The 27,755-nt window shown below is 38.3% G+C and overlaps 1 protein-coding gene across 1 annotated transcript; it reads left to right on the top strand.

The window, feature by feature from the left end:
- Nucleotides 1–427: 427 nt before the first annotated feature.
- GPRC6A (G protein-coupled receptor class C group 6 member A) lies at nt 428–22,372 on the top strand. Its single transcript, XM_058735069.1, has 6 exons — nt 428–639; nt 4,315–4,618; nt 6,930–7,766; nt 14,605–14,817; nt 17,715–17,838; nt 20,363–22,372. Exons 1-6 carry the CDS (start codon nt 446–448, stop codon nt 21,475–21,477), a joined length of 2,787 nt encoding a protein of 928 aa, XP_058591052.1. The 5' UTR covers nt 428–445; the 3' UTR covers nt 21,478–22,372.
- Nucleotides 22,373–27,755: the final 5,383 nt, after the last annotated feature.

Here is a 27,755-nt window from a genome sequence, read left to right as displayed (position 1 = left end):
GAAGCTTTTGTGACTTGAATGTGATACCTTTGGAAATGTAAAACTGTCCATTCCTGAAGGGGGAACACTTTCCCTTACTGCTGCCTCTTGAAGATTCTATATTCTACTTCAAAAGAAATGCCAACATGACCCAAAGCCCTTGACATATCAGTGAAGCAAGAGTGCTATCCCAGCGAGGACCTGTGTTTCTAATTCTATAATGTTTTTCCTAGCGTTGCTGCTAGCATACATCTCCAACAATGGAGTGTTAGAGTCCGATATGTTCTTCTTGGTGAAGAATTGTTTTGACTATCATCAAGCATCTGAAAACTGAATGTTTCCAGCCTTTGACACTGCCCTATACCTTACATGGTGTTTACAGGTGAAATAGGAACCATGTTGTTGGCACTCTGTGAGCTTAATGATTCCTAAGAACTCACATGAACTGAACAAATGAGAGAGAAGCATGGCACTGTTGATTATACCAATTACCTGTTTTGTGATTCCTCTTGCTACTTCCCAGACTTGCCAAACCCCTGACGACTTCGTGGCTGCCACTTCTCCAGGGCATGTCATAATTGGAGGTTTATTTGCCATTCATGAAAAAATGCTGTCCTCAGAAGACTATCCCAGACGACCAGAAATCCAGAAGTGTGTTGGGTGAGTAAAGCCTCAGAGAACACATTTAAATTTCAAGATTACACTGAGATTAAGGCATGTAAACATTTACTTGTATTAACATTTAAATTATTTTAATAAAATTTACACTAATATATTTTTAAGTTACATATAGTCATGCGATCCTTCCTTAAAAGAGAAATATATCAGCACTATATGTATAGTCGACCTCCAAGTGCAGAGGCAATAAATGCTTTCCATTAATATATCTATTTGGATTTTGCCTTAAAAAAATCCCTGAAGGCACTTGAGAAAAACATCTGGAGACACTGTAGCCTGTCCACTGCAAGCATACAGAGCACATTTATATTTATATTATAAATAATGTTCATAAGCATATTATAAACATACTATAAATATATGTATGTTTATTATATATTAAAATTATATTATATTAGTATTATATTATATGATTATATAATATTAATATTATAATGTAATATAATTATATATTAACATTATATTATATAATTATATAATATAAAATATATTAAAATTAACATATATTAATTTACATTACATTATTTCTATTATGTATTACTTATGTTTATATCATCTACAATATGCATTTTGTTTTAAACATAGATCTGTTGTTTATTTAGTTCTTTGTTTAAAATAGGCGACATTTAAAATCTCTCTACACCAGCATTTTTGTCAGTGCTGCATTCATTTCATTCTTGAAATAATCTAATTCTCTTATGATAAATTAGGATCCTACTTCAACTTAGTGTTCCTTCTTCTTTGATGAACACTATCGGCTGAAAGCTTGGCTATAAAAAAGACATGTGGCACCGTGTACTAGGGAAAAGTAAAGCTGGGCAGAGGATGTTACAAATGGATTTTCTTTAAGGACAGCAGGATATTTGAATTCTAACTTCAGTCTGGGGACAAACTCATTTTGTAGACTTGGGCAAATCACTTAAATTCTTTGAGTCACAGTTTCCAATTTTCTCTTTTGTAAAATAAGTTCCCAGATAACTTCTAGGGACATGGGCAGCATCAGCTTCTGTTGCTATGGCAATCTGATCAACATGCTTTTTTCCAACTCTGAAATCTTACTTCTATCTTGATGTTCTTGTATGTAAATTTAACCTCCTTTCCCACTCCCCCCCCTTTTTTCTTTCTTTATCAGAACATATTTACCAAGTGCTCTAAGAATGCTGTCAGATAAAATGTGGTCCCACATCACACTAAGATTCCTTCCTGGCATTCTCCCTAGAAGTTGGGCACTTTGAGCTACTGTTTTCTTAAATGTTGATTATCAGGAATACCAGTGAACACCTCAAAATAATTAATGAAGATTCTCAGAGCACTAAATCGGTACTCAAAAAATGACTGCAGACCTGCAATTATAGGCTAACAATTAAGGATAAAAAATACTAAAAAAATCATTGATCTAATAAGAAAATATATTCTAAAAAAATTACTGAATCGAATATCTTTTCACCTTATTGACAATCCCTGAAAGAAACAGTATTCATTTAGCATGAAACAGGTCTATACATATATATTTTTTAAAATATTTATTTATTTATTTATTTATTTATTTTGGGGGGGGAGGGGGGTTGTGGGGAGCAGAGAGAGAGGGAGACAGAGAACCCCAAGCAGGCTCCACACTGTCAGAGCAGAGACTGACAAGGGCTCGATCTCATGAACTGTGAGATCATGACCAGAGTTGAAATCAGTAGTTAGACGTTTAACCAACTGAGCCACCTAGGTGCTCCAAACAGCTATATATTAAGTGCCTACATTAATGAGGCCCTATTCTAGGTGTTGGGATACTGAAGTGAATACACCAAAGAAGTTTAGACTTTCATGGAGCTAGCATGTGGGGACCCTGCAATCTTATACATATTGTCATACAATTCATTATTTTTGTTACAATTCATTATTTTACCTTTTCTCTCTTTTTTGCTTCTTTTTTCAAATTAAAAACTTAATGCTGATTTGCCACACTTTGCTTTTAGATAGTCTACAATGACAAATAGTATCATTCAAATACTTTATCGTAACTCAGTGAATTAAAAGAAAAGTTAAAAATATCAAAACCCTGAACAATAATATTGTCCTCTATGAATGGATAAAGAAGACATGGTATATAAACATGTATATATACATATATGTGGAATACTTTTCATCTATAAAAAAGGAATAAAATCTTGCCATTTGCAACAGCATGGATGAGTCTAGGGACTATAATGCTAAGCGAAGTATATCAGTCAGAGAAAGACAAATACTGTAGGATTTCATTCATTTAAGAAACAAAACAAACAAGGGATGCCTGTGTGTCTCAGTCGGTTAAGCATTTGACTCTTGGTAATGGCTCAAGTCATGATCTTCTTTCTAGTGGTGAAATTGAGCCCCCTGTCCAGCTCCATGCTGAGGGTGGAGCCTGCTTGGGATTCTCTTTCTCCCTCGCTCTCTGCCCCTCCCCTGCTCATGTGAGAGCACATTCTCTCTCTCAAAATAAATAAATAAACTTTAAAAAAAAGGAAACAAAACAAATGAACAAAAGAAAAATAGAGACAGACCAAAATATAGACTCAACTGTAGAGAACAAACTAATGGCTATCAGAGGGAAGGTGCGTTGGGAGACAGTTGAATAAGTTGAAAGAATTAAGTGTACACTTATCTTTTTTTGAGAGAGACAGGGAGAGAGAGAGAGAGAGAGAGAGAGAGAAAGTGTGTGTAAGAGTAGGGGAGGGGCAGAGAGAGAGGGAGAGAGAGAATCCCAAGCAGGCTCCACACGGTCAGTGCAGAGTCCTACATGGGGCTTGATCCCATGAACCGTGAGATCATGACCTGAGATGAGATCAAGAGTCTGACTCTTAACAAACTGAGCCACGCAAGTGCCCCAAGAGTACATTTATTTTGATGAGCTGACTAATGTATAGAATTGTTGAATCACTACATTGTATACCTGAAATTAATATAACACTGTATGTTAACTATACTGGGATTAAAATAAATAATAATATTCTCCTTTAATTATTAAAAAATTGAATCTTTACTATATATTGGATACTGTTTGTAACCTTTTGTATACAGTGGTGGATGACATAAACTTAACAGCAAAGCAGTAATCAAGCAACTCAGTCCTCTGAAGTAATCGCAAATCAAGAAGTCAACTGGGAAAATCCACTGAAAGAGTAAACAGCTATATTTCAGAACTTAAATAGTGCATTTATCTAGGAGAAAGCTATTCAGCTTATACAGTCTATTTTATATATAATTCTGAAGGTCTTATTAAACTGGTTTCCAATCACAACAGATTATATTAAAAAAAGACAGTGGGCTAGTGAGTCTAAGGAGCAGATACTTGGACGGTGATAAAATGGTGACATCTAACTACAAAAAGGAGCAAAAATCAGACATATCTCCATACTGCAGAATACTAAACTGAGTATTCAAATGATCCCCAAATTAATCAGAAACAAGTTAAATTCTATTCCACAGACTCCATTTGAGAAACTATATACCATTTAGAAAAGTTTCCATCAAGAACTCTTTTAAAATAAAATTTAGGCCCTTTAAGAATTGAGCCTCGCTGATCCCGAAATTGTCTATTATAAGGCAGAGATGTGAATCAAATGAGTTACCATCATGTCTAGAGAAGAATTCTATTCTGATTGCTTTAAAAAGTTTGTTTCTCAACAGGTTTGAAATATCAATTTTTCTTCAAACTCTTGCCATGATTCACAGCATTGAGATGATCAATAATTCAACACTATTATCTGGAATCAAACTGGGGTATGAAATCTATGACACTTGTACAGAAGTCACAGTGGCAATGGCAGCTGCTCTGAGGTTTCTTTCTAAGTTCAACAGCTCCAGAGAAATCATGGAGTTTAAATGTGACTATTCCAGCTACATGCCAAGGGTTAAGGCTGTCATAGGTGCTGGCTACTCAGAAATAACCATGGCTGTCTCCAGGATGTTGAATTTACAGCTTATGCCACAGGTGGGTTTTGTTTTATCCTCGGTTGGTTTTGATCATATTCCTTATTATGAGGGGATCAGGGTAACCCAGGAAACTAGCTGGGGAGTTGATCTTACTTTAACCTTCTCTTTCTTCAGTTAAAGAAAGGTATGTGCCCTATTACGGAGAGTATAGTGGATAGAGCACTAAGGGACTATAGTCGCCCCTCCACCTGCCAAGTGTAGTTTCTGATAGTTTACAGTGAGATTCGGATAAGATGGAAATCTCTGAGGGCCTCAGCTGCCTTGTTTCTGAAATAACACCAGTTGGGTGCTATGAGGAGACTGAGAAGTAAACGGACATGGAGGTCAGGGAAGACTTCCTGAAACTTGAATGAGAAAGGACAGCCAAGGGAAGACAAGGAGGGCAGGACAATATCTATGCTGGGAAAGCAGTAAGTCCAAAGTTGAAATGTCCAAAGAATAACAAAAGATCAGTATAGCTAGATCAGTTGTATAGAAAGGAGTGCAGTAAGAAGTGCATTTGCAGAGATAAGCAAGGGCTGGTCATTCAGCACCTTGTAAGCTGTAGTAGGATTTGCATTTTCTTCTGAGTATGGTGGGAAGCTTTTAGCAGAGACTATGGAACTATATATCTCCTTGTAATGCAAGCCAATAAATAATCAAGAAGTAAGCAAAAAGCCCTCTGAAAGCCCTTCACCAAGGTCCTGCATATTACTCAGCGTCAAGCAAGTCGCCTTGGCTTTCACTCTCAATACATTGCTCTGTAACTCACTAGGTCACTGCTTTCTAGGCTCAAAGAAGATTAGAAGCCAACAGTTAGAAAGCAAAAATAATTACAATCAGATTATCAGGAAATGGCCATCTGATAGAAGTGAACAGATAGAAAAATATAAATCATATATTAAATGTGCATAAGAATTTAAAATATATAACTTTCTGGAGTTAGAGTAAATAAGATCTTGTATCCATGAAAGACTCTGAGAGTTCCATTATATAGCCTAGTAAAGTTGATAAAAAAAAATTTATATCCATAATGAAAAAAAACCCAGAATGATTCCCCTAAATATCTCAGAGATAAGGCTTTGGCTCAAATTGTCTAGACTATGTATAATGCTATGAGAAAAGTACATTATTTTTAACAATGATTATTTCATATAAAAAGGTAATTTCCATGACAGACAACACAAAAGGAAACGGGGCTCACTGCAGGGGACACTGATTTTACAGAAACCCAGGTCTCAAAATACAGATGAGCACAGCAATGCCAGGTACAAAATGGAGGCCAGCATAGCAATGTCAGGAAACTAAAGTTTAGTTACTGTCTACTGTGTGCTAATAACCATTTCAATTTTCTCCTTTAATCTTCAAAAGAATCCTATCATTTCACACGTAAAGAAATATTAATTAACTTCCCCAAATTTATTGAAGTCAGAATTCTGACAGTTTGTCTGACTCTAAAGCCTACTGACTTTCCACCATACCAGGTGGCTGCTATAAGTAATAGAAAAAAAAAAAAGACTCAGCAAGTGACACAGTGCATTTGCAGCTGTGGAAGGTAGTAATTCTCCCTAGAATAAAATCACCAGAACTGTAAATAAAGCAAAACTCTGTACACATTAGGTAGGTATCTCAAAATGCTATTTGAGTAGACCAGAGGTCAGAAAACTATAGCATGTAGATCAAATGTGGCTCTTGAGCTATCAAGAAGGGTGTTTACAATTTTTTGAAAGGTTGTAACAAAAAAAGATATGACAGAGACCATATGTGATCAACGAAGCTTAAAATACTTTATACCTGGTCCTTTGCAGAAAAAAGTGTGCTGGCCCCTAGACTAGATGATTATTTGGCTGGTTGACTTATTTCACCTAGAATAAAAATCATCGAAGTTGTCAATTAGACAAAATGTTGAACATACCAGGTGTCCTAAAAATGCATTCTGTTTATTTGACTAGCTGCATTTTTCCTATATTTATCTCTAAGTATTTAAATAATATCCACTATTGGCCTTGGCCCGAGATATAAGATAGACATAGATGGATATAGAAGTGTAGATGGAAGCATAAGATAGAGCCTGAACCTTCAGAGAGCTTGTACTATACACAATAGAAATGACTGAAGAACGATGACTCTAAAGAGTCGGCACACAATTACTAAATGTCATGATTTACACTGTTTCTAAAGCAGAAGTTCATTGAAGGGGAAGAATATAAAAGACCAGAGAATTTAGGAAAAGATTACAGAAATTCACAGAAATGAGAGGGGAACACCCAGTATGAACATCCAGCTGGAGTTCATCAGCACCATAACTAAAAGATTCTGTCAATTTCCAGGTGAGTTATGAATCAACTGCAGAAATCCTAAGTGACAAAATTCGCTTTCCTTCATTTTTACGGACTGTGCCCAGTGACTTCTATCAAACTAAAGCAATGGCCCACCTGATTGAGAAGTCTGGATGGAACTGGATTGGCATCATAGCCACAGATGATGACTACGGACGAATGGCCCTCAACACTTTCGCAGTTCAGACCACAGCAAATAATGTGTGCATAGCTTTCAAAGAAGTTCTCCCAGCCTTCCTCTCAGATAATACCATCGAAGTCAGGATCAATGAGACACTTGAGAAAATCATAGCAGAAGCCCAGGTTAATGTCATTGTGGTATTCCTGAGGCAATTCCATGTTTTCAATCTCTTCAGTAAAGCTCTAGAAAGGAATATAAATAAGATATGGATTGCTAGTGATAACTGGTCAACGGCCACCAAGATTACAACCATTCCTAATGTAAAAAGGATTGGCAAAGTTGTAGGGTTTACCTTTAGAAGAGGGAATATGTCTTCCTTCCATTCCTTTCTTCAAAATCTGCATATATTTCCCAGTGATAATAACAAGGTCTTAAATGAATATGCCACACTCTTGTCTGCTTGTGCATATGTCAAGGACAGTGATTTGAGTCAGTGCATTTCCAACCATTCTCAGGGGACTTTGGCCTACAAGGTTGACAAGGATATAGAAAGGAACTTCTCCCTGAGAAATGATTTCCTGTGGGATTATACTGAGCCAGGCCTTGTTCACAGTATCCAGCTTGCAGTACTTGCTCTTGGTTATGCCATTCGGGATCTCTGCCAAGCTCGCGACTGTCAGAACCCCAACGCCTTTCAACCATGGGAGGTACTAACTCATACATTCAAGAAAATTCCCCTACCATCCTTCCTTTCCTTGCTTTAATTTTCAAGTATTTATATTAACTGTCTTAATCGTATTCCTTTTGAAGGTAGATACATTAAGTGTTCAAATAACATGCATTTCTCTCATTAGCTCTTTGTTCTTGAGGATAATAGAGTTGTTATTTTACCTTTACTACTCTGACCCACTAAAGTAGTGCTCTTTTATTTTCCAAGAAGATCCAGTTGGTAGTATTATTTTTTGTGAGTATATGGATTTGTATCTGATCTTGTAGTTTTTCAGTGCTTCATATGAATTATCTCTTTTAGTGTTCTTGACAACACAAGACCAGGCATGTTTAACGGTCATTTTTATTATCACTAAATATTATCAGTCAAAAAACTAAAGCTAGAAGCACTAGAAATATTACTCTTGTCTGGATCTTCTGCCTCCATGCCCTCTGTTTTCCATAGGATTTTGTTGGTTTATAGTTGGTTTTTGTTGGTTTAAAGCCTCCAGTTATGACTTTTACTTAGAACAGCCTCCTTAGGACTCCAGTCTTTTCAAATGAACATTGTTAGATAAATCATAACAATTCCTATGATATCTCCGGTTGAAATGAACCACTAATTGTCAGTAAAAGGCGTCTTTTCATTTCTTCTCTTTGATTAGTTTGTAGAAACTCAAATTAAAGCTTAATGTGGCTCTTTTTAGTAAAAATTTTCCATTGTGCTTTTTAAATGCTGATAAACAAGACATTTGAAAGCAAATTGTTGCCTTATATGATGATAAATTTTACTCATTAAAAACAGATTTCTCAATACTGTGTACTCAAAGCCAAACTTGTCTGTTTTGGTGCAGAATCATGTCCCGAAAATATATTTATTATAAATGTGTAAGGGAAAAGAAGGTGAAAGGAAGTAAGACTCAAGTGTTACCATATACGTGAGTATGCAGGGCAGACTATTTCTACTTTTGTCAATTTTACTTTTAACAGTCCCAAACACAAGCTCCAAGGTCTAAGGTCATCCGCTTACATTTAGGTGGATCATGTGATGGTATAGGGTATTTTAAATTTCTCATTTTAAAACTAGTTTTGATCTTGTAAATGGAAGGCAAAAAAACTAATAAGGAGGTAAGACTAGAGATTAGGATTTTTGTTTTGTTTTGGCCTTTTTGTTTTTAATTTTTTTTAACGTTTATTTTTGAGACAGAGAGAGACAGAGCATGAATGGGGGGAGGGTCAGAGAGCGAGGGAGACACAGAATCAGAAGCAGGCTCCAGGTTCTGAGCTGTCAGCACAGAGCCTGACGCGGGGCTCGAACTCACGGACCGCGAGATCACGACCTGAGCCGAAGTCAGACGCTTAACCGACTGAGCCACCCAGGCGCCCCGAGATTACGATTTTTTAAGTTGAAACTATCTAAAAAAAAATTATATATATATATATATATATATATATATATATATATATATATATATGTCTAGCTATTTTAAGATGTCTGTTTGAAAGCATACTCTTTGTAATATAAAACTTAAATCAGGGATTGATAAAAACTACAAATGAAGTTGACCACAATAATGAAACCACTACATGAAATTTTAAGAATGAGAGTTTGAGAAAGAGTAATAGAAATTAGACAATCCTAGAGGCAGGATAAAGGGGAGGAGACATAAGGAGCCTCTAAGGAAGGATAGATAAAAATAGCAAGGACTATTTATCCACTAAAGATCTGGGAAAGTATTTTAAAACAGGAATGAATCTCAAACATTCTGAGGAAAAGACTTGGGAAAGTATAATCTAAGCAGAGTCTTCTAAAATGTTTTGTTTAAACAGTAGGAGCCTGGGGTTATTCTTTATTCCCTCTGGGAGCCTGGTTACCTAGAAACCAAACAGGAAATAGACTGGAAAGGAAGAACATGTGAGTGACTTGCTCTTTTGATCACAACGTGAGTGAACCACATCTGTGCCAGATTCAGTAGGACAAACAATGCAAATAATTTTTATGAAGAAATCTCCTAGACTTCAAATTTAAAAGATCAGCAATATCTAGGGTCACTAATCAAAGACACATTCCTAAAGATTATTTTGTCCCCTGGTAAGATTCACTAATATCTAAATATTACTTTCTAGATAATTTTATATTCAAATAACTTTAAAGGAGTTTTCCCCAATATTTGGGGATAGTTCTTACTTTGGCTCCACATTTGGAGACACCTATGAGAAGTATTCGGGAAAAGCACAGTCAGGATTGTTTTACTTCAATACAGTTTTGATGTTTCTCAGATGTGCATGAGGATACCACCTCCTTGTTGTAAACAGTGATTTTGGTTTTTTGTTTGTTTGTTTTCCTTTACTTATGATGATATAGAAAGTAGTAAGTGATGCATGTGAGATGACAGACTTATAGTCAAACTTCCCATGTGTACATATATTTAGCAAACATTTATTGGATGTCTCAATGCTCCAGTCCAATGTTGAGTGTTGAAAATATTAGGGAAAACAAGACAATTCTCTTCCTGAAGGAGTCATCTGTCCACTGGTGTGTACAACCAACCAATTAAGGAGTTGATTACAATGCAGAATGATGCATTACTATGTTTCATAGGGGCACAAAATGGCAGCGAAGCACTTAACTGAGGCAACCAATCCAGTATTAGCAATTCAGAAAACATTCTCCAAAGACCATACATCTCTGGAGAATATGATGGATGGGTAGGAGTTAGGACACAAATACTTCAGCAAGATCTGAGAAGGGAGGGTAAGTACGGCATCTTCAGGGGTAAGTAGTGTCACAGAATTGAAGTTTCTTGTGGAAACTACAGGTAAATGAAAGTAGAGGAAGGATCCAACATCAGGGTCTAATGAATCAGAGCATCTCAAATTTTGATTTGCAGTTGAATGGCCTGGGAATCTCATATCGTGTATCTGCTAATTCTGTGGGGGGATACCTGAGAGTCTGCACTTCTAACAGTCTCTCAGGTGATGTTGATACTGGTGGTCCAGGGACCATTGTTTCAATAGAAAGGCTGCAAACTATGTTTAAAGGTTTGGACTTGATAGAGCAAAGCGAGCCAATTAAATCTATTTTGAGACAGGACAGTGTTCTGATCTGCTTTTCACTGCAGAAGTAGCATTTCATTTCCACTGTGGTGTGCACTGCTCAGAGGGACACAAGCCTAGAGGCAGAAGGATCAATTTGGTAATCCAGTCACGAAATAAGGATGGCTTATACTCCAGGTATAAGTACTACAAGCACTGTGTGTGACAGTGAGGATGGAGATGCATACACGGTTGTGTAAGAGGAAGAATGAAGAGCATCTGTAGATAGACTGGGTGTAAAAGATGCAAAGAGAAGCAAAGATGCTGCAAGTGATTCCACATTTGGACATTTGATGACTTTGTTGAGAAGGAAACATAAAAAAGTAGAGGTTTGGTGGCGAGGAGAAGTATTAAGCATTCTGTTTTGGAGATGTTGAATTCGAAGAACTTATGAGACATTCAGGTGTAGCAACGGAAGAAATGTGTGCTGAGAAGAGAGTGATTTTGAAGTGATAAGGAAAACAATAACTAACAATTTTTGAGGGCGACTATACCAGGCATTGACATATATGATCTCTAACCTCTATAATATTCTGGTAGGTCCACAGGTTTGTGTTTCTTACACTCCATCTTTTTTAAAAAATTTTTTTTAACGTTTATTCATTTTTGAGACAGAAAGAGACAGAGCATGAATGGGGGAAGGTCAGAAAGAGAGGGAGACACAGAATCTGAAACAGGCTCCAGGCTCTCAGCTGTCAGCACAGAGCCTGACGTGGGGCTCGAACTCACGGACAGCGAGATCATGACCTGAGCTGAAGTCGGACGCCCAACCGACTGAGCCACCCAGGCACCCCTCTTACACTCCATCTTAAAGTGGCAAGAGGAAATGTTACCAGTGATGGAGACTTGTGGCAGTTTAGAGACGGACGGGGCCTCCACAGTGAGGGTCTGGCCCACGGTTCCCCACACAGTTAGCAGTGAGACTATCCCAGCCTTAGTCCAGGGTGCTTTCCGCTACGGTACAGAAAATTTCACAGAAGAAAAAGACATGGGTTGGGCACCAGACAGAGATGCAAGGCTGCTTCCTCTGCTCTCTCTAATTCACCCACAAGCACAGCTTTCTTAGGAAGATGTGGACACTGCAGCAGTCAGGGAAATGGAAAACAGCATTACCAACAACAGCTTAGTTGGTGTGGCCCCCTGGCTTTGTGTTCTCAAAAACAGGTCATTGCCATACACAGGGTGAGTTATATAATCATGGAAACGCAAATCTTACTGTTTAATGGTGTCAATTTATAGTGACTTTCAGAGTCTCCATGGAAAATAAATAAATAAGTGCTGGAAAAAGCCTTTAAGAGCTTAGTAACCAGAGCACTAATGTTCAAAATTTACCTTAATCCAGAGCAAACGTTGTGTTTTAATTAACAGGTAACGAATGCACTGTTTTGTTTGCCTCCACCCTCTCTCCTGTGAGAACAAGCATAGTTATGTTGGCTTAGGTACTTCATACACCTATTTACACCATATTCCTATTTACAGAATGTATATGTGCCTGAAAACCTAATTAAGTGCAGGAAAAAAACAAGTAGAAATTATAGTTCAAACTCAAAAGAGGAAAAGGATATGCTTCCTAAAGAACCGAGTTACTGGGGTTTATGTGTGTATTGCTTAAGGAGAGAACAGAAAAAAAAAATCAATACACAGGTGGAGATGGAAACACTGACAGTGGGTCCTTACTTCCTCTTTTATTTTTGTTCCCTTCATATTTTTTCTTCCAGGCAATTGCTAGAAAAAGCTTTTGTTGGTTAATTCCACCATGTTAAATCTGATATCCTGCTCCTTTAAGTCTATTTATTTTGAGACACAGAGAGAGTGGAGGAGGGGCAGAGAGAGAGGAAGAGAGAGAATCCTAAGCAGGCTCTGCACTGTCAGCTCAGAGCCCAGTACCAGGCTGGAACTCATGAACTGTGAGATCATGACCTGAGCCGAAACCAAGAGGCAGATGCCTCTGATATCCTGTTTCTTTAAAGTAATACTATTTTACATTCATTAAGAGAACTAAGAAATCTGTGGAAACATATAATAAAATTAATACACATACTCAGATATTTTACTAACGTGACATTTGGTCACTGACCTGCCTATCGTGACTAATATATTTACCTTAAAATATAGCTTGATTTTCTTATAGTCTATTGACCAAAACAAAAATTGAAGGAAAGAAACATTCATAAAAGATGAACTGATAAGGAATAGAAGAATAATTCTATTCGAATAGAATAATTTCTGCCTCATTCCAGATTTTGCACTCAACAAGAACCACATAACATCATAGACTTAGATGAGTAGGCCCAGTGTGTCCAGAAAGGGTATTTACTTAGCCGTGATTATATATCAAGTTAATGGCGGAGCAGTGTTTTTCTCTCTCCCAGAACAGCGATCTTCCTCTGCAGCACAATCTCAATACAGCTGCCTCATTTGTCAGTAAAACATTTCCTGTCCTAGCTGTTTTACATACAAGTTCTCATGTACGAACTCGGTAACAAGACAAGTAATTTTTCATTGCATTTCTTTCCTCTGAAATTAAAAAAAAAATCATTTTGTGAATTACATTGGAAAGGTCACTTTATACTCAATCACTGAAACAGATTTAAAAACCTCTGAAGATAATAATATCCGTACCTCCAACCAAATGAGTAACAAAGGATGTATTTAGAAGGCAGGTACTGGCAGTACCTTATACCCCGAACTAAACCTCTCTGGTGGGAGATGTCCTGAGAACAGGGTGCTGTTGTCACTGGACTGTCCCATGTTTGTATGTCTGTCCCCTTAGCCTTCATTTTGCGGATGGTGAGCATAACACCTACTGGTTTGGATTACCCACTCAGGCTTGGCCAAGGATCCAACTGTGACTAGAAGGAAAGAATGAATTTTCCTGCCTCCGGTAGCTCCAGATGACACATCGATAACTGCTTTTGAGTCAGATGGAAAATACAATATGGAGGACTTGAATTAAAATATTGTTAGGTGCAATGGAAAGACCTGAAAGTCAAAATGTGTGCCCTCAGATTAAGTCCACTTACCCCTTTTCTGATGGTGCTCACCTAAGAAAGAAGGAAGATGATCTCTGTTCAGTTGTTTCATTGAGTTGTTATGGAGAAGAAGGATATCACACTTCTGAGTATTATCAAGTAATATATGAACGTCAGGTGACATAATTAATAGACTCAAAATATTTTAATTTATTTGCACAATGTCCTTATTAGCTAACTAATAGTGTTAACAGATATTAATATACCCTTTACTAATCTTAATCTGTCCCTAATACTGGGATAAACTCCTTATATGCTTAATTACATATAATCCTTACAATAACCCTATAAGGTATACAGATGGGGAACCTGGACCTAGAGAGAAATTGAAGTGTCAAGACCACATCGCTAATGAGATATAGAACCTGTATTAGAGCCCAGGCAACTGCCCCAGAGGACCTATCCTGAAATTGTGCAACGTGAAAAAATGAAGATCCTCATATTCCAATTTTATAAGCTAGAGAAGCTACTCTCCATAAACATTAACTTGCTTTCTCAGATTCACAGAACAAGACTTTGGCAGAAATAAGGCTAGAATTGTCAAATTGTTGCCAGATAGTTAAGAACCTTCTCAACTAGTTACCATACTCACTGATCCAGAATGTCCTTTTTCTACTTTTAAGTGATATTCCATATAAGGCAGTGTTATAATTGGGATATAATGGATGCATATTTCTATTCATGTTTATTTCTATTTTCTATTTTATAGTTACTTGATGCACTAAAAAATGTGACATTCACTGATGAAGGGAATTCATTTCATTTTGATGCTCATGGGGATATGAATACTGGATATGATGTTGTGCTCTGGAAGGAGATTGATGGTCACCTGACTATCACCAAGATAGCACAATATGATCTGAAGAATGATGTCTTCGTCATCACAGACCAAGAAACAAAAAATGAGTTCAGAAATCTTAAGGTAATTTTGCGGTAGGCTGCTTATAGCATTCAAATCAAATTAGTACCTCAATTGCAAAAGTCCTTGACCCCACCAGGACCTCCAGTGATCCTACTGCCTGTTTACTGTCCCCATCTTCCCTCCTTAAATGCTATGGTCAACTTGTGTGTCACCCCTTGTACATGCTCTCTTTATCATACTCATTTGACTAGAGCATAATCCTGGTTAAACTCAACTCTTTGCCTAATCAGTAGAGCCCCCATGTAGCTGAACTTGAACTTGGCAAAACAAAAACAAAGCCAAAAGCACCTTGTTGACTGTTCTCACTTCAAAGTCATGACCTCTAACTTCCAGTGGGCCCTTAGCGCTGTTGGGCAATCAGACTATTACCTTACTTAGTCCATTACCTCACCTACCTTCCTAGATAGCTATTTCATAATTTTTATTCCCTTTTCTGATCCAACACATCTTCCCCATCTTCACTTTTAGGTGACTTTTCTTCCTATGTCACTAACAAAAGTGAAACACTCAAAAGAGAACAGCAGTGTTCCCCTGCCACCACATCTGTCTTCCATCCAGCACTATGGATGGGCTGTCTGCTCCTGGCCAAGGTCAGCTCCTCCCTTGATCTCTGGATCCCAACTCTTTACCACTTACTCTGTGATACTGCTCTGGCAATTCTCCACTCTCTCCCACATCCTCAAGTATTTTCTCTTCTCCATTATCTACATAGTGATATAAATATGCTGTTATTCCTTCCATGTTCCAAAAAAAGAACGAAACTCCATTGATCCTCCACTTCTCCTTCTATGTACTGCCCATTCCTCTATTTCTCTTGACATCAAAACTCCTTGAGAAATTTAAATACATTCACTGGCCCCAATTTCTCTCTTCCCATAATTCTTTTGAACTCTTTCCAATCCATCAAAATTCTTTCTATCTAGTTCACCAATGTTAACAAATCCAAAAATCATCTCACTAATTATTAGTAATTAATTATTCTCCTCTCTGTAAAATGCTCTTTATTGTTCCCACAACACCACAGTCCCTTGATTTTCTTCCTCTGTCTCTGGCCACTATTTCTTAGTCTCCTTTGCTGGCTCCTTATCATTCCAGCTGCCTATAAATATTGGCTTACCCAGAGCTCAGAACTGCTCCTTTCCTGGGTCTACACTTTGCCTTAGTGATCTCATCCAGGCTCATGATTTAAATAATGTCATTCATTAATAGAGAAGGCAGATGACTCCCAGCTTTTTATCTTCTGAAGTTCAATCCTCATAAATATACAACTGTGCAACTGACATCTCTACCTTGGAGTCTAATAGTCATCTTGACTGATTACCTCCAAAACTGAGCTTCCAAACCTACCCTCATCTCAATAAATAGCAATTTCCTTTTAGTTGTTCGTGGAAAAACGTGGTGGAATCCTTGTCATGCTTCATATCCAATCTAAGTTTCACTTTCAAAATGGGCCTAGAATCTTACCACCTTTTGTTCTCTACTCCACTGCTACTACTCCAGTCCAAGCTACAATCACCTGTCACCCAGAATAAGACAGTAGTCTTCTAACTGCTCTCTGTTTCCACTCTTACTCACTGTGGTCTATTCTTAAAGCAGCAGACAGAGTAATCTTATAAACTATAATACTCTACTCAAAACACTCCCATACATCCTGTTTCTTTTAGGGTAAAAGCCAATGTCTTTAAAAACCTTACATGACCTGCCACCAGGACCTACCTGACCTCATCTCCTACTACCTTCCCCTCCCCCTTGCCTCTTCTTCCAACCCCACAAGATTTCTTGCTCTTCCATATGTACCTTCCTTTCTCCTAGCTCAAGTCCAAAACATCAGATAATCCCAAATCTTTTGCTATCCCAAAGTTATTAATACCAGACTTTAGAATGTCTTTGCTGTATCTTATGATAAGGGAAGAGAATATTTCTCCTTTACCCCCCAATGATGTCCTGCCTACTGACAGCCCAGATCAGGAATAACTGTGTTGAGAAGAAGAAAACCACCATTGTGGACTCAGGGGTACTGAATCTTGGCTACTTTTTCTTTCCCAGCCAGATCATTTTCATCTCCCAGAGAAAAGACCAGTTAGCTTAGTCATTGGATTGTGTTCCTGGCTCAAGAATAGCTATTAAGAGAATTTAGAGAAAGCTTCATTTACCCATTATGCTTTGGTATCTCAAAAGGTAAGACAGTAACAGATTTACTTCACAAGTTATGCTTGAGAAAGGGACTGTGAATGGAAAAAAAAAAAGCATAGCTGAAGTACAAAGAATTATTAGTTAAATTGGAAACTGAGCGCTCCGTAAAATTAGAATGCTACATATGATTTACATTGTGACATGCCTAATTATAACCTAAAATATTATTTATATATCTAGGGTTACCTTTTTCACCAATACTTTAATAGCTTTAAGTTCAAAATTTCCACTCTTTTGTTTTTAAGCTTAGACTGGACAAAGTCCTTGGACAGCATGATTAATAACCTTCCTCTAAAGAATATAAAAGTGTCCATTAAGTTACTATTTTTCATATATAGTTGAACTCTTTATACAACACAAGACTGGAAATTTCCAGGCCATGACTTCCTTCTTTAGTTCCATCACTACACATTTGTTCCTCTGCTAGGGACTTTCTGAAAGAGCTAATTTCCCTTATTTGCTTTCAGAAGTTATTAATGTGACAAAAGTACTTCTTCCTAAGGCAGCTTCACTATCTGAAGTATCTTCTGCTTTTTAAACTTGTTCACATGCCTCCAGGTGACAAAACAATTCTATTGTGCTTTTTAAAAACAAGAGAGGGAGAGACCAAAATACTAGTTAGTAAATGTATCTTTAAATCAATCAAGGTTAGTTAAGAAAATAAATCTTTTAAAAATATACTTGAAACTTCTTTCACTTTGCAGCAAATTCAGTCTAAATGCTCCAAGGAGTGCAGTCCTGGGCAAATGAAGAAAACTACAAGAAGTCAACATATCTGCTGCTATGAATGTGTGAACTGTCCTGAAAATCACTACAGTAACCAGACAGGTAATTATAGTCACTACACCATGTACAGTGAATCACCAGAAACATTTCTCCTAGGCTGACTATTTTTTTTACATGAACCTTATTTTGGCTTACATTTTCATTAAAAAAAAAAAAAGCATCTCATGCTCTTGCTAGATTAAATTCCAGTAAAATTTCATTTTATCTTGGAATTTGCTCTATTATATCAGCAGATGCACAACCAATACCTAATAGAGACATAAAAGTAACTTCACTTCCAAGGGAAGATGTCATCTGCTCAAGTAGACTTCCTCTCTTGCCTCTTTCAAAACAACGTGATTTCTCCACCAATCTTTGTCCGTGTATCCCCCACATGGACATGCTGGTCTTGTAACTGGGGCACAATAACTATAATTAAATAATTGTTGAATTAGCTAAACTGAGCATGATAAAAACCCAAGGGTGTGCATACCCTGGAGATCTCATTTTTCCTACCAAAAGGCAGCAAACAGTAAAGCCTAAAAAAAAAAAAAAAAAGCCTTCTGTGAGACAAGGGGATAAACTATTAACAAAGATGAGCTGCTACTAACTGATTATTTGCCTAACCTGTCTTTAACAATTTCACAAGATCAGTGCAAAATATACAAAGTAAAGAACAAGGTCAGCAGCCTCAGGGTCTTAAAAGGAGCAATCAGCAGTTTCCCTGGAGTCAAATTTTGACTTCAAAATCCATACTTTAAAAGCATCGTATTCCCTTGTTTATTGTTGCATCCCTACTCATCTATAAAAGTTGTGAACCTGAGAACTGGAGCAGCTCTCAGATGCTTACTCTTTTTTCTCACTGCCTCCGAGGGGAGAAGTATCGCAATATAAACGTTCCAATAGTCTTGTTCTGTGGCTATCTCACAAAAATGCCGCTTCTCCTAACCTGAGATGGGCTCTGCTGTGTAAACAATTAGGTAATTGTGGGGGAGAGAGATTTTCCAGGCAATGTCTACCAACTGTCTGCCGAGTGGGATAAATAAAAACGCTGGAAGAGTGTGTCGCATTTATTTCCCATAAAGACACACAAGAGTTTTCAAAATACAATTTGGGCTGTCTTTTGATAACCAAGGCAAGAATAAGTGTTGAAGACTGCTTTTCCTTTGGAGGAAAAGCAAGGATTTAGGGTGATATGAAAAGACATCATCTCCTGTCTTTCTCTCTGTCTCCAGCACACAGCTCTCGTACGTAGACAAGGCCATTAAACGTTTGGCAAACAAGCGAAGAAAATGGCACACGGTAGCAGTGGCAGTTAGGGGAGGACAGAGAAGAACCGCTCTTGTAGGGAAACAGGGTTTGGAAAGAGGAAGAGGCTGGAGAGGTAATGAAGTTCATAAACAGAAACACAACCTGACTTTGAGGTTAATGAAGAAGGGTACGCAGGCCCTATATAAAAATGAATGGGCACTGTGGAGTGTTCTCAGATGGATGCCCAGGGAGCGCCTTTTGGCAATACGGGGGACGCCACCTTTAAGGGGTGAAAATGGAGAGCAAATGCAATCACACTCCCAGGGACTCCACTCTGATATCAACTCTTCCTTCTCTGCCATCAGAATAAGCCAAAATCAGTTTTAAGCTTATCACTGCACATGTGAGTTTACTGACATGTTTACTGACAAGTTTACTGACTTCCTAGAGAAAAAAAATAAACTTTAATTTTTCATCAACTGAAGTGGTTACAATCCTGTGTTATCTCACTTTTGGAGAACTTTTAGGGTGACTCAGCCATATTTTCTCTGCTTTTAAAAGAACTGCAGCTTTATTTATAATAGCATTTCTCACTACATTTAGTGTCTACTATGTGTAACACTCCACACAAAGAAGTTTACATTTATTCTGGGCATTGAATGCAGCACCCCAGTGAGGCAGAGCCTTTTTTTTTTTTTTTTTTTTCTTTTTTAAAGATTTGAAAATAGACTCAGAAAGTTCAATTCACTTAGTCAAGATTAAGGGAATTATAAGTGATAGAGAAAGGGACTTGAGATACATTTGATTCCAAAGCCCTTCTTTTTTTTTTTAAGTTTATTAATTTATTTTTGAGAGTGGGAGGGGCAGAGGGAGAGAGAATCCCAAGCAGGCTGTGTGCTGTCAGCTCAGAGACTGGCGTGGGGCTTGATCTCATGAACCCTGAGATCATTATCTGAGCTGAAACCAAAGTTGGATGCTTAACCAACCGAGCCACCCAGGCACCCATATTTCAAAGCCCTTCTTAACAGAGTCCCTGAACTGCCACCTATAATAGCAAGTTCATAAGAGGCTGGCGTCTATCTTGAGTATATGGATTCCCTTAAGACTCACAGCCCAGCTGGGCTTTTTGCTTTCTCTTCCCTCACCCTCACACTTTCTCTCAACTTCTTTTGGGTTCTGTGCATGCTTTATTTTAATAAGTAACCAATGTGACAATTATCTGTATCCTTTTCTCGTCTGCACTATTACTAAGAAGGAGTCTCATTTGTAGCATCATTGTGGACAATCAATCACCTGGCTTAAATGTTTGCAATGTAACTGAATCTCTGTCTTTTAGATATGGATCACTGCCTTTTATGTAACAACGAAACTCAGTGGGCCCCTGTAAGGAGCACAGCATGCTTTGAAAAGGAAGTGGAGTATCTCAGTTGGAATGACTCCTTGGCCATACTGCTCCTGGCCCTCTCCCTACTAGGAATCATGTTTGTTCTGGCCATTGGCATAATATTTACAAGAAACCTGAACACGCCTGTTGTGAAATCGTCTGGGGGATTGGTGGTCTGCTATGTGATCCTTCTCTGTCATTTCCTCAACTTTGCCAGCACGGGCTTTTTCATTGGAGAACCACAAGACTTCACATGTAAAACCAGGCAGACGTTTTTTGGTGTGAGCTTCACTCTCTGCATCTCCTGCATTTTGGTGAAGTCCCTGAAAATTCTGCTAGCCTTCAGCTTCGACCCCAAGTTGCAGAACTTCCTGAAGTGCCTCTATAAACCGATCCCCATCATCTTCACTTGCACAGGTATCCAGGTTGCCATTTGCACAATCTGGCTAATCTTTGCAGCACCTGCTGTGGAAGAGAATGTCTCCTTGCCCAGAGTCATTATCCTGGAATGTGAGGAGGGATCCATCCTTGCATTTGGCATCATGCTGGGCTATATTGCCATCCTGGCCTTCATTTGCTTCGTATTTGCCTTCAAAGGCAGGAAACTACCTGAGAATTACAATGAGGCCAAATTCATAACATTTGGCATGCTCATTTATTTCATAGCTTGGATCACATTCGTCCCCGTCTATGCTACCACATTTGGTAAATATTTACCAGCTGTGGAGATTATTGTTATTTTAATATCGAACTATGGGATCCTGTGTTGCACATTCTTCCCCAAATGTTATGTTATTCTTTATAAGCAGGAGACTAACACAAAATCTGCCTTTCTCAAGATGATTTACAGTTACTCTTCCCACAGCGCAAGCAGCCTTGCCATGAGTCACGTTTCCCTGGACTCCTCTAGCAGCAACATCACAGCGACCAATCCCAGCTCCGGTGGCAGGCCTGCAGCCTGGCAGGAAAGCAGGGATATTCAGGCACAGGCATTTGCACACATACGCAGAGAAAATGCTGCAAGTATGTCTAAAACTTTGCCTCGAAAAAGAATTTCAAGTATATGAAGGAGTCCTTAAGAAATGGCATGTTCTGGAATAAAATGTCTCCAGGGTCTCTGTGTTTAAAATGTGCATTTGTTTCCCAACAAATATATTCTATGTGTTTCTTCACTGCCACCGTGTTCACCAATTTTTGGTTGAACACTCCCTCTGTCCAACCACTTCTTTAACAAAGAAAATAGTACCCTCTGCCTGGAAATGCCTTCATTCCTTATCACCTCCATCTGTCTCCATCTTTATCTCCTTCTTCTTAGACACATAGTTAAAGGTCTCTTTTCTATTTGAAATTAGCCCATCATATATCATGCTCATTGTGTCCTCTATCTCCTCTCCTCAGACCTTTTCATATGGGTCCTCCTTCTGCCCTAAGTATCTTTATCTTCCCACCTCCAGGGCTCAGTTCAGTTGAACAAGCATTTGAGCAGTTACCGTGAGCCAGGTGACATGCTAAATACAAAAGTACAAGGAGGATCAAAGCATCATTTCTGACCTCAAGGAGTTCAAAATCCAGGAAGACAGTCACATACAGATATCATCATTTGAGTGTGGGGATTTCTATGATTGTCCTGTGCAGATGGCACTGTGACAAGATAGTGAAGGGGGTGCTTAGCCACCCTGGGGGATGATGAGAGAGCTTCAAAGAAAGCTAAATGTGGGATACGATGTTTAGAGGGAGTCTTGAAAGATGAGTAAGAGCTAATCAAAGAAAGTCAGAAAGCTGTTCTAGAAAAAGGGGGAAAGCAAGGAGCAGCAGCAGGAAGTGTGTCAAGAAGGTATGCTAGGGGGAGTACAGTCATTTGGTATTACTAGAGAGGAGTCTTCTTTTGCATGTAGAGATTACATCATGAATGAATACCATAGACTGGAGTTATTTTTTTAAGTTTATTTATTTATTTTTAAAGAGAGAGAGAGAGAGAGAGAGAGAGAGAGAGAGAAGAAGAAGAAGAAGAAGAAGAAGAAGAAGAAGAAGAAGAGGGACAGAGAAAGAGAAGAGGGACAGAATCTGAAGCAGGCTCCACACTGTCCGTGTGGAGCCCAATGAGGGGCTTGATGTCATGAACCATGAGTTCATGACCTGAACCGAAATCAAGAGTCAGATACTTAACCGACTGAGCCACCCAGGCATCTGTGGAGTTCTTTTATAAGGAACTTAGGTCTTTATTTTGTGGTAAGAAAGTCATAAAAGCATCTGGCAGAAAGATGACAGGTTCAAAGTCCCATTTTAGGAAGATCACTTTAATATAGGGTAGAGGATGGAGTCTAATTGGGATAGGATTAAGATCTACACCAGGGAATAAAGAATATGAATATGTATTCTGCTATATAAGAAGTGGTAATTTACCTGAAATAGTTGGTGAGGGATGAAGTATAAGCTTCTAGTTTGGTTTATTGAAGGAAATGTGCAGTGCAGGAAAAAGACTGGTTTAGAGTAATTTCAAGATATATCAAGCATTCATATGGATCTAAGACTCTGAGCTCAGGGGATAGGTCAGGGCGGGTGATGAGGATTTGAATGCCATGTTCACGATGCTGCCCATCCTTGTAAAACAGATAAACATACAAAATAGCATTGATTGTCTCCAATCTTGACATTCTCTTTAACTACAACCCTATTTCCCCCTCCTCTTCACAACTGTTAAGGAATAGTGTCCTTATTGACTTTTGACCCACTGAACCTACTGATATCTGGCTTCTAGTTTCACCACTCTGCCAAAATAGTTCAGAGAAAGTTGCCTGTGAATTTTTATCTGTCAGATTCAATGGTCATTTTTAAGCTTTCACCTCCCTTGAATCTGATTGGCATTTGTGGTATAATTCCTCCTCCTTGAAATTCTCCTTCTTCATTCCCTACATGATTTTCTAAAGCTTTCAATTATGCAAGACTCTTCAATCCGATGCAAAGGCTCTTTTGGTTCTACTCTGGCATCCTGACCATGTGTCTTCCTCCACGTGGCCCTTGAATGTGGGTATTCACCAGAGTTCCACCCTCAGTCTAAATCATGCTCCCTCACTACAATATCATCCGTCTTCATATATTAACTTTGCCCTAGATAACTCCCCAAAGCACATCTCTGGTCCAGGTCACTCTAACCAGCCCGCCTACTGTCCCTTGTATTTTGGCTTATCAAGGACAATGCATCATTTCCTTCTCCTGGCTCCTCCTCCTTTTTTCCATTCCTCAGCATGTCGTCCCACATGTGGACTCACTGGAACCCTGAGGTTCATCCTGTTCATCTCCGACTCTACCATCTGCTTCACCCTTCTACACCTTTAATTCATTACCTGTTATCTTCTAACTCCTGAATTTTTTCAGAACTTTGCCAAGATCTCTATCCCTGTTATTCTTTTCTTAATCTAGGCCCCTTACCATCTCTTTCATAGATGGTTGCGATAGCTTCCTAATTTGACCCTGGTCTCTCATTTTATTTCAAACGTAGAGAAGGTCTCCCCAAGCCTTCCGCTCGCTTCCACTTGATGTATTTCTAGAATAAAAACCTCTTTATGTTACTTGGTTGTCTTAAAACCTGCAGTAAGTCAAAACTCCTTATCCTGACGCCCAGGCGCTCCAAGTCCAGTATCAACTGCTGCCCCTTCCTACCTTGTATGTTACCCTTGAGAAATGGCCACCTTCTGGTGACTGTACACACACCATGCTGCTCCATGCCTCAGAATCTGCCTCTCCTCTTGGCCTTGGTGTCCTTTCTGCCCTGTCCTCCTGGAACACTCTAGCTAATCCACCAGACACAATTCTAGCATCTCTCCTTCTACCGGGCCTTGTTTTCTGCCTCCATCACTGCACCTGTTACATTCTATTGCATTTACTTGTTTTTATTTTAATTTACACAGCTAACATTTACCAAGGGCCTACCATGTAACAGGCATGATTCTATGCATGGGGAATATACAATGATAAAATCCAGACATGTTGTCTCCTCTCGAGGAGTTTATATTCTGGTGTTTTCGCCATTTTACAGTGAGCAATCAGTTCTTTCGGAGCAATGCTCTCAGCCGTCCTTTCCTCTCTACTGCCACGGCTATCATCATCACAGTTTAGGCCCTCATGACTCCACACCTCTGTTGCTGAAACAGTCCAAACTAGTTTCTACCCCAAGATTCCTCTTCTTTTTCCAACGTTTTTTTTTTTTTTTTTTTTAATTTATTTTTGGGACAGAGAGAGACAGAGCATGAACGGGGGAGGGGCAGAGAGAGAGGGAGACACAGAATCGGAAACAGGCTCCAGGCTCCGAGCCATCAGCCCAGAGCCTGACGCGGGGCTCGAACTCACGGACCGCGAGATCGTGACCTGGCTGAAGTCGGACGCTTAACCGACTGCGCCACCCAGGCGCCCCCCCAAGATTCCTCTTCTAATATATAGAATACATCATCACAGATCAATCTTTTTCAAGTTAGTTCCAAAGTTATTCTCCTATTCAGAAAAATTTAATAATCTCCTATCATTTTCAGAGTTAAGTTAAATTCCCCTACCTTCCTAAGAAGGATCTTCCACAGTCTTACCCCAACATGGATTGAATGTTAAACACGCACACACACACACGCGCACACACAAGACATTAATCCTAGTTTACTGCTTATCCTAAATGTATTCATATATAACATTGTGAAAACGACTCATAAAATTGTTAAGGGTAAAAAATATCCTGATGTACATGAAAGTGTTAAGAAAAGAGTATGCTGTTTGTGATTTCACTGACTCATTGCTCTGTTGATATGAAAATAGTTTTGACATGACAGCAAAGCTATAGGAGAGCTTCCAGATTCTTGAGTGTGATCACACAAAACAGAAATCTTGGCACTGTTGTGCCAATACAACAATGAAAGGAATATTGTTTCATAAGAGTTGTGACTTTTATTACAGTTACATAACTTTCAACAATTATCCCAGAATTTTTAAAAAATGCTATTTAACATAAGAAATTAAGTTCTGAACGTCTGGATGCCCAAACTATATCTTTGTCATCATGTAAAACAAACAACTAAGAAAATGACTATTGTACTTTTCATTTCTCTGTTAACTTTTGAGGCTCATAGATTCAACTGGTATAAGTTAAGTTTGCTTACTTCTTTTGGAATCAAGTGTTTCTTTTTTATTATAAAGGCGATATCTAAATATTATTTAAAAATAAGAAAATAAAATTAAGCAAAAAGAACACACACAAAAAAGAACTTATAACTCTATGACCAACCAACAACTCACCATTATGTAAGTAGTCAACATTTTACAGGTTGTTTTATTTTTAATTTTTGTGTGTGATTTGTAGCTAAATACTCTGTATTTTTTATTTTAGAAGTATAGTTTAATTCTAAATAAATCATGCATACATACATGGAATATATGTGTATATTAAAAAAGAGTGATTAAATATATACATACACTTGTGATTTTATATATATTCATGCATGTGTGTACACATATATTCCAATTAAATGTATTTTCTATTTTTAAAATTTTTTTAATGTTTATTTATTATTTTGAGAGAGAGAGGGAGAGAGAGTGAGCAGACAAGGGGCAGAGAGAGGGAGACACAGAATCCGAAGCAGGCTCCAGTCTCTGAGCTGTCAGCACAGAGCCCAACATGGGGCTCAAACTCACAGATTGCAAGATCATGACCTGAGCCGAAATCGGACGCTTAACCGACTGAACCATCTAAGCACCCCTAATATATTTTCTATTTTTATGTACAGGTTGTTTTAATCAAGTCCAAATCATTATTCAGACAGAAACTTTCCCACTGATCAAGACAAATTGATCTGGGGGTGGGGGAACATTTAGAGTTCAAGCGACAAACTCGCCTATATAGTTATCCTCTTACTCTGCTCACAGAGACACACATAGTAAAATATCTTATTGCTAAAATTCAGGGATGAGGGAAGAGTACACATTACACCATAGCCTTTACTGGCAAAATGAAATCTGAAGCTGGTTAGCCCAGGCTCTGAAGATCTCAAGAGCAAGGTACAAGTGTAATTATGGTCTGTGCATTCTGCGTTTTATACAAGGCCACCCCCAAATTAGTATTCGATATGTATTGCATAAGTAACTTTAATGTTCTCACAAATGTCTTTAATATCTTGATCAGCATAGCAACTCAATGATATTTTTTTTCCAATCTTCCCCTCTGATACTAGAATCGCGAGCTGCCTTTCAGCCAAACCTTTACATAGGCCCTTACTGCCATTATCAGCAACGTAAGACTTCCAAAAAGTTAAAGTAGAAAAGTTAACTGCAGAATCCTCAAAACTTGGGTTAAAAGAAGGTGAAGTATAAACACATGAACAACTGAACATGGAAGTGGTAAGTGGAACTTACTAAAAAGACAGGAGTATGCCCTCCCGCTGCTCCTTTCCTCTTCTTGCTGACTCCTATGCAGAAGTGGAGCAGCCATCTTGGACCATGAGATGGGACCTGCATGCTGAGGAGGGCGGAGCAACAAGACAGAAGAAGTATTGGTGGCCAACACTATGAAGCTACTTTTCAGCCCTGGATTTCTTAGGCTTAGGGAATATGTAATAGAAGCAAATAGCCTGATGAACTCATGTGTGGGCTGCCTGTTGTCTACTTTAATGATTGGCCAAGCCACAAAGACTGTGAAGCTTGGGAGACTGAACACAGCAAGTAGATATATTCACATCCAAGAGCCCCTTGTAGGAAAATCTCAGGTGACTGAAATTTTTTCCATTTTACAACTCGTACTCTTACATAATTTTTCTGGTACCTGGCATTACATCTCCAGCCAAAATCAGATTATGAGAAAATGAAATTTTGAAAATTCCAGACCTACCTAAAAACAAACGAATCAAATATTTTCTCATTTTTACAAATAGCCATCCTATAATATCTATAAATATGTGAATGTGATCTGTTTCTTGCTTGTTAGACACAGAAAGCATGACAAAAAAAAATGTACAAGCCAAAAGCAAAAAATCCAGTGTGAAATTAACTAGTGAGCCTGTGTTAAAAGTATTTCTCATCTAAAGGGCTATCCATTGTAAATACTCAGATAAAACAGAACACCTGAAGCCAGGTTCTGGGAGTTACCACATAAAACTAATGGAATCCAGAATATCAGAAAAACTGCTTTGTCCTTTTATGAGACTGAATAGAAGCGAGAACATCTAGTAAGTAAGAGACCACCATATCAGTCAAAAGCACAGGAAAAGTATTGATGGGTACAGTTTATTTATTATGTTTGCAACCACCTATTTCCAAGATCTGAGGTGAATTTTATAAAAGGAAAACATATTTAATAAAATTCTTAAAATAA

The sequence above is a fragment of the Neofelis nebulosa genome, chromosome 6, assembly GCF_028018385.1.
Source record: "Neofelis nebulosa isolate mNeoNeb1 chromosome 6, mNeoNeb1.pri, whole genome shotgun sequence".
NCBI classification, from domain to species: Eukaryota; Metazoa; Chordata; class Mammalia; order Carnivora; family Felidae; genus Neofelis; species Neofelis nebulosa.
Note: the sequence above shows the minus strand (reverse complement) of the source record. Positions and strands in the feature narration are given on the sequence as shown.

What these genes read in the sequence shown, in the direction of transcription:
- GPRC6A (XM_058735069.1), top strand. Translation starts at nt 446, where the DNA reads ATGGCACTGTTGATTATACCAATTACCTGTTTTGTGATTCCTCTTGCT. An exon ending in ACGCCTTTCAACCATGGGAG is followed by an intron (nt 7,767 to 14,604) that starts GTACTAACTCAT and finishes TCTATTTTATAG; the next exon opens with TTACTTGATGCACTAAAAAA. An exon ending in ATGAGTTCAGAAATCTTAAG is followed by an intron (nt 14,818 to 17,714) that starts GTAATTTTGCGG and finishes TTCACTTTGCAG; the next exon opens with CAAATTCAGTCTAAATGCTC.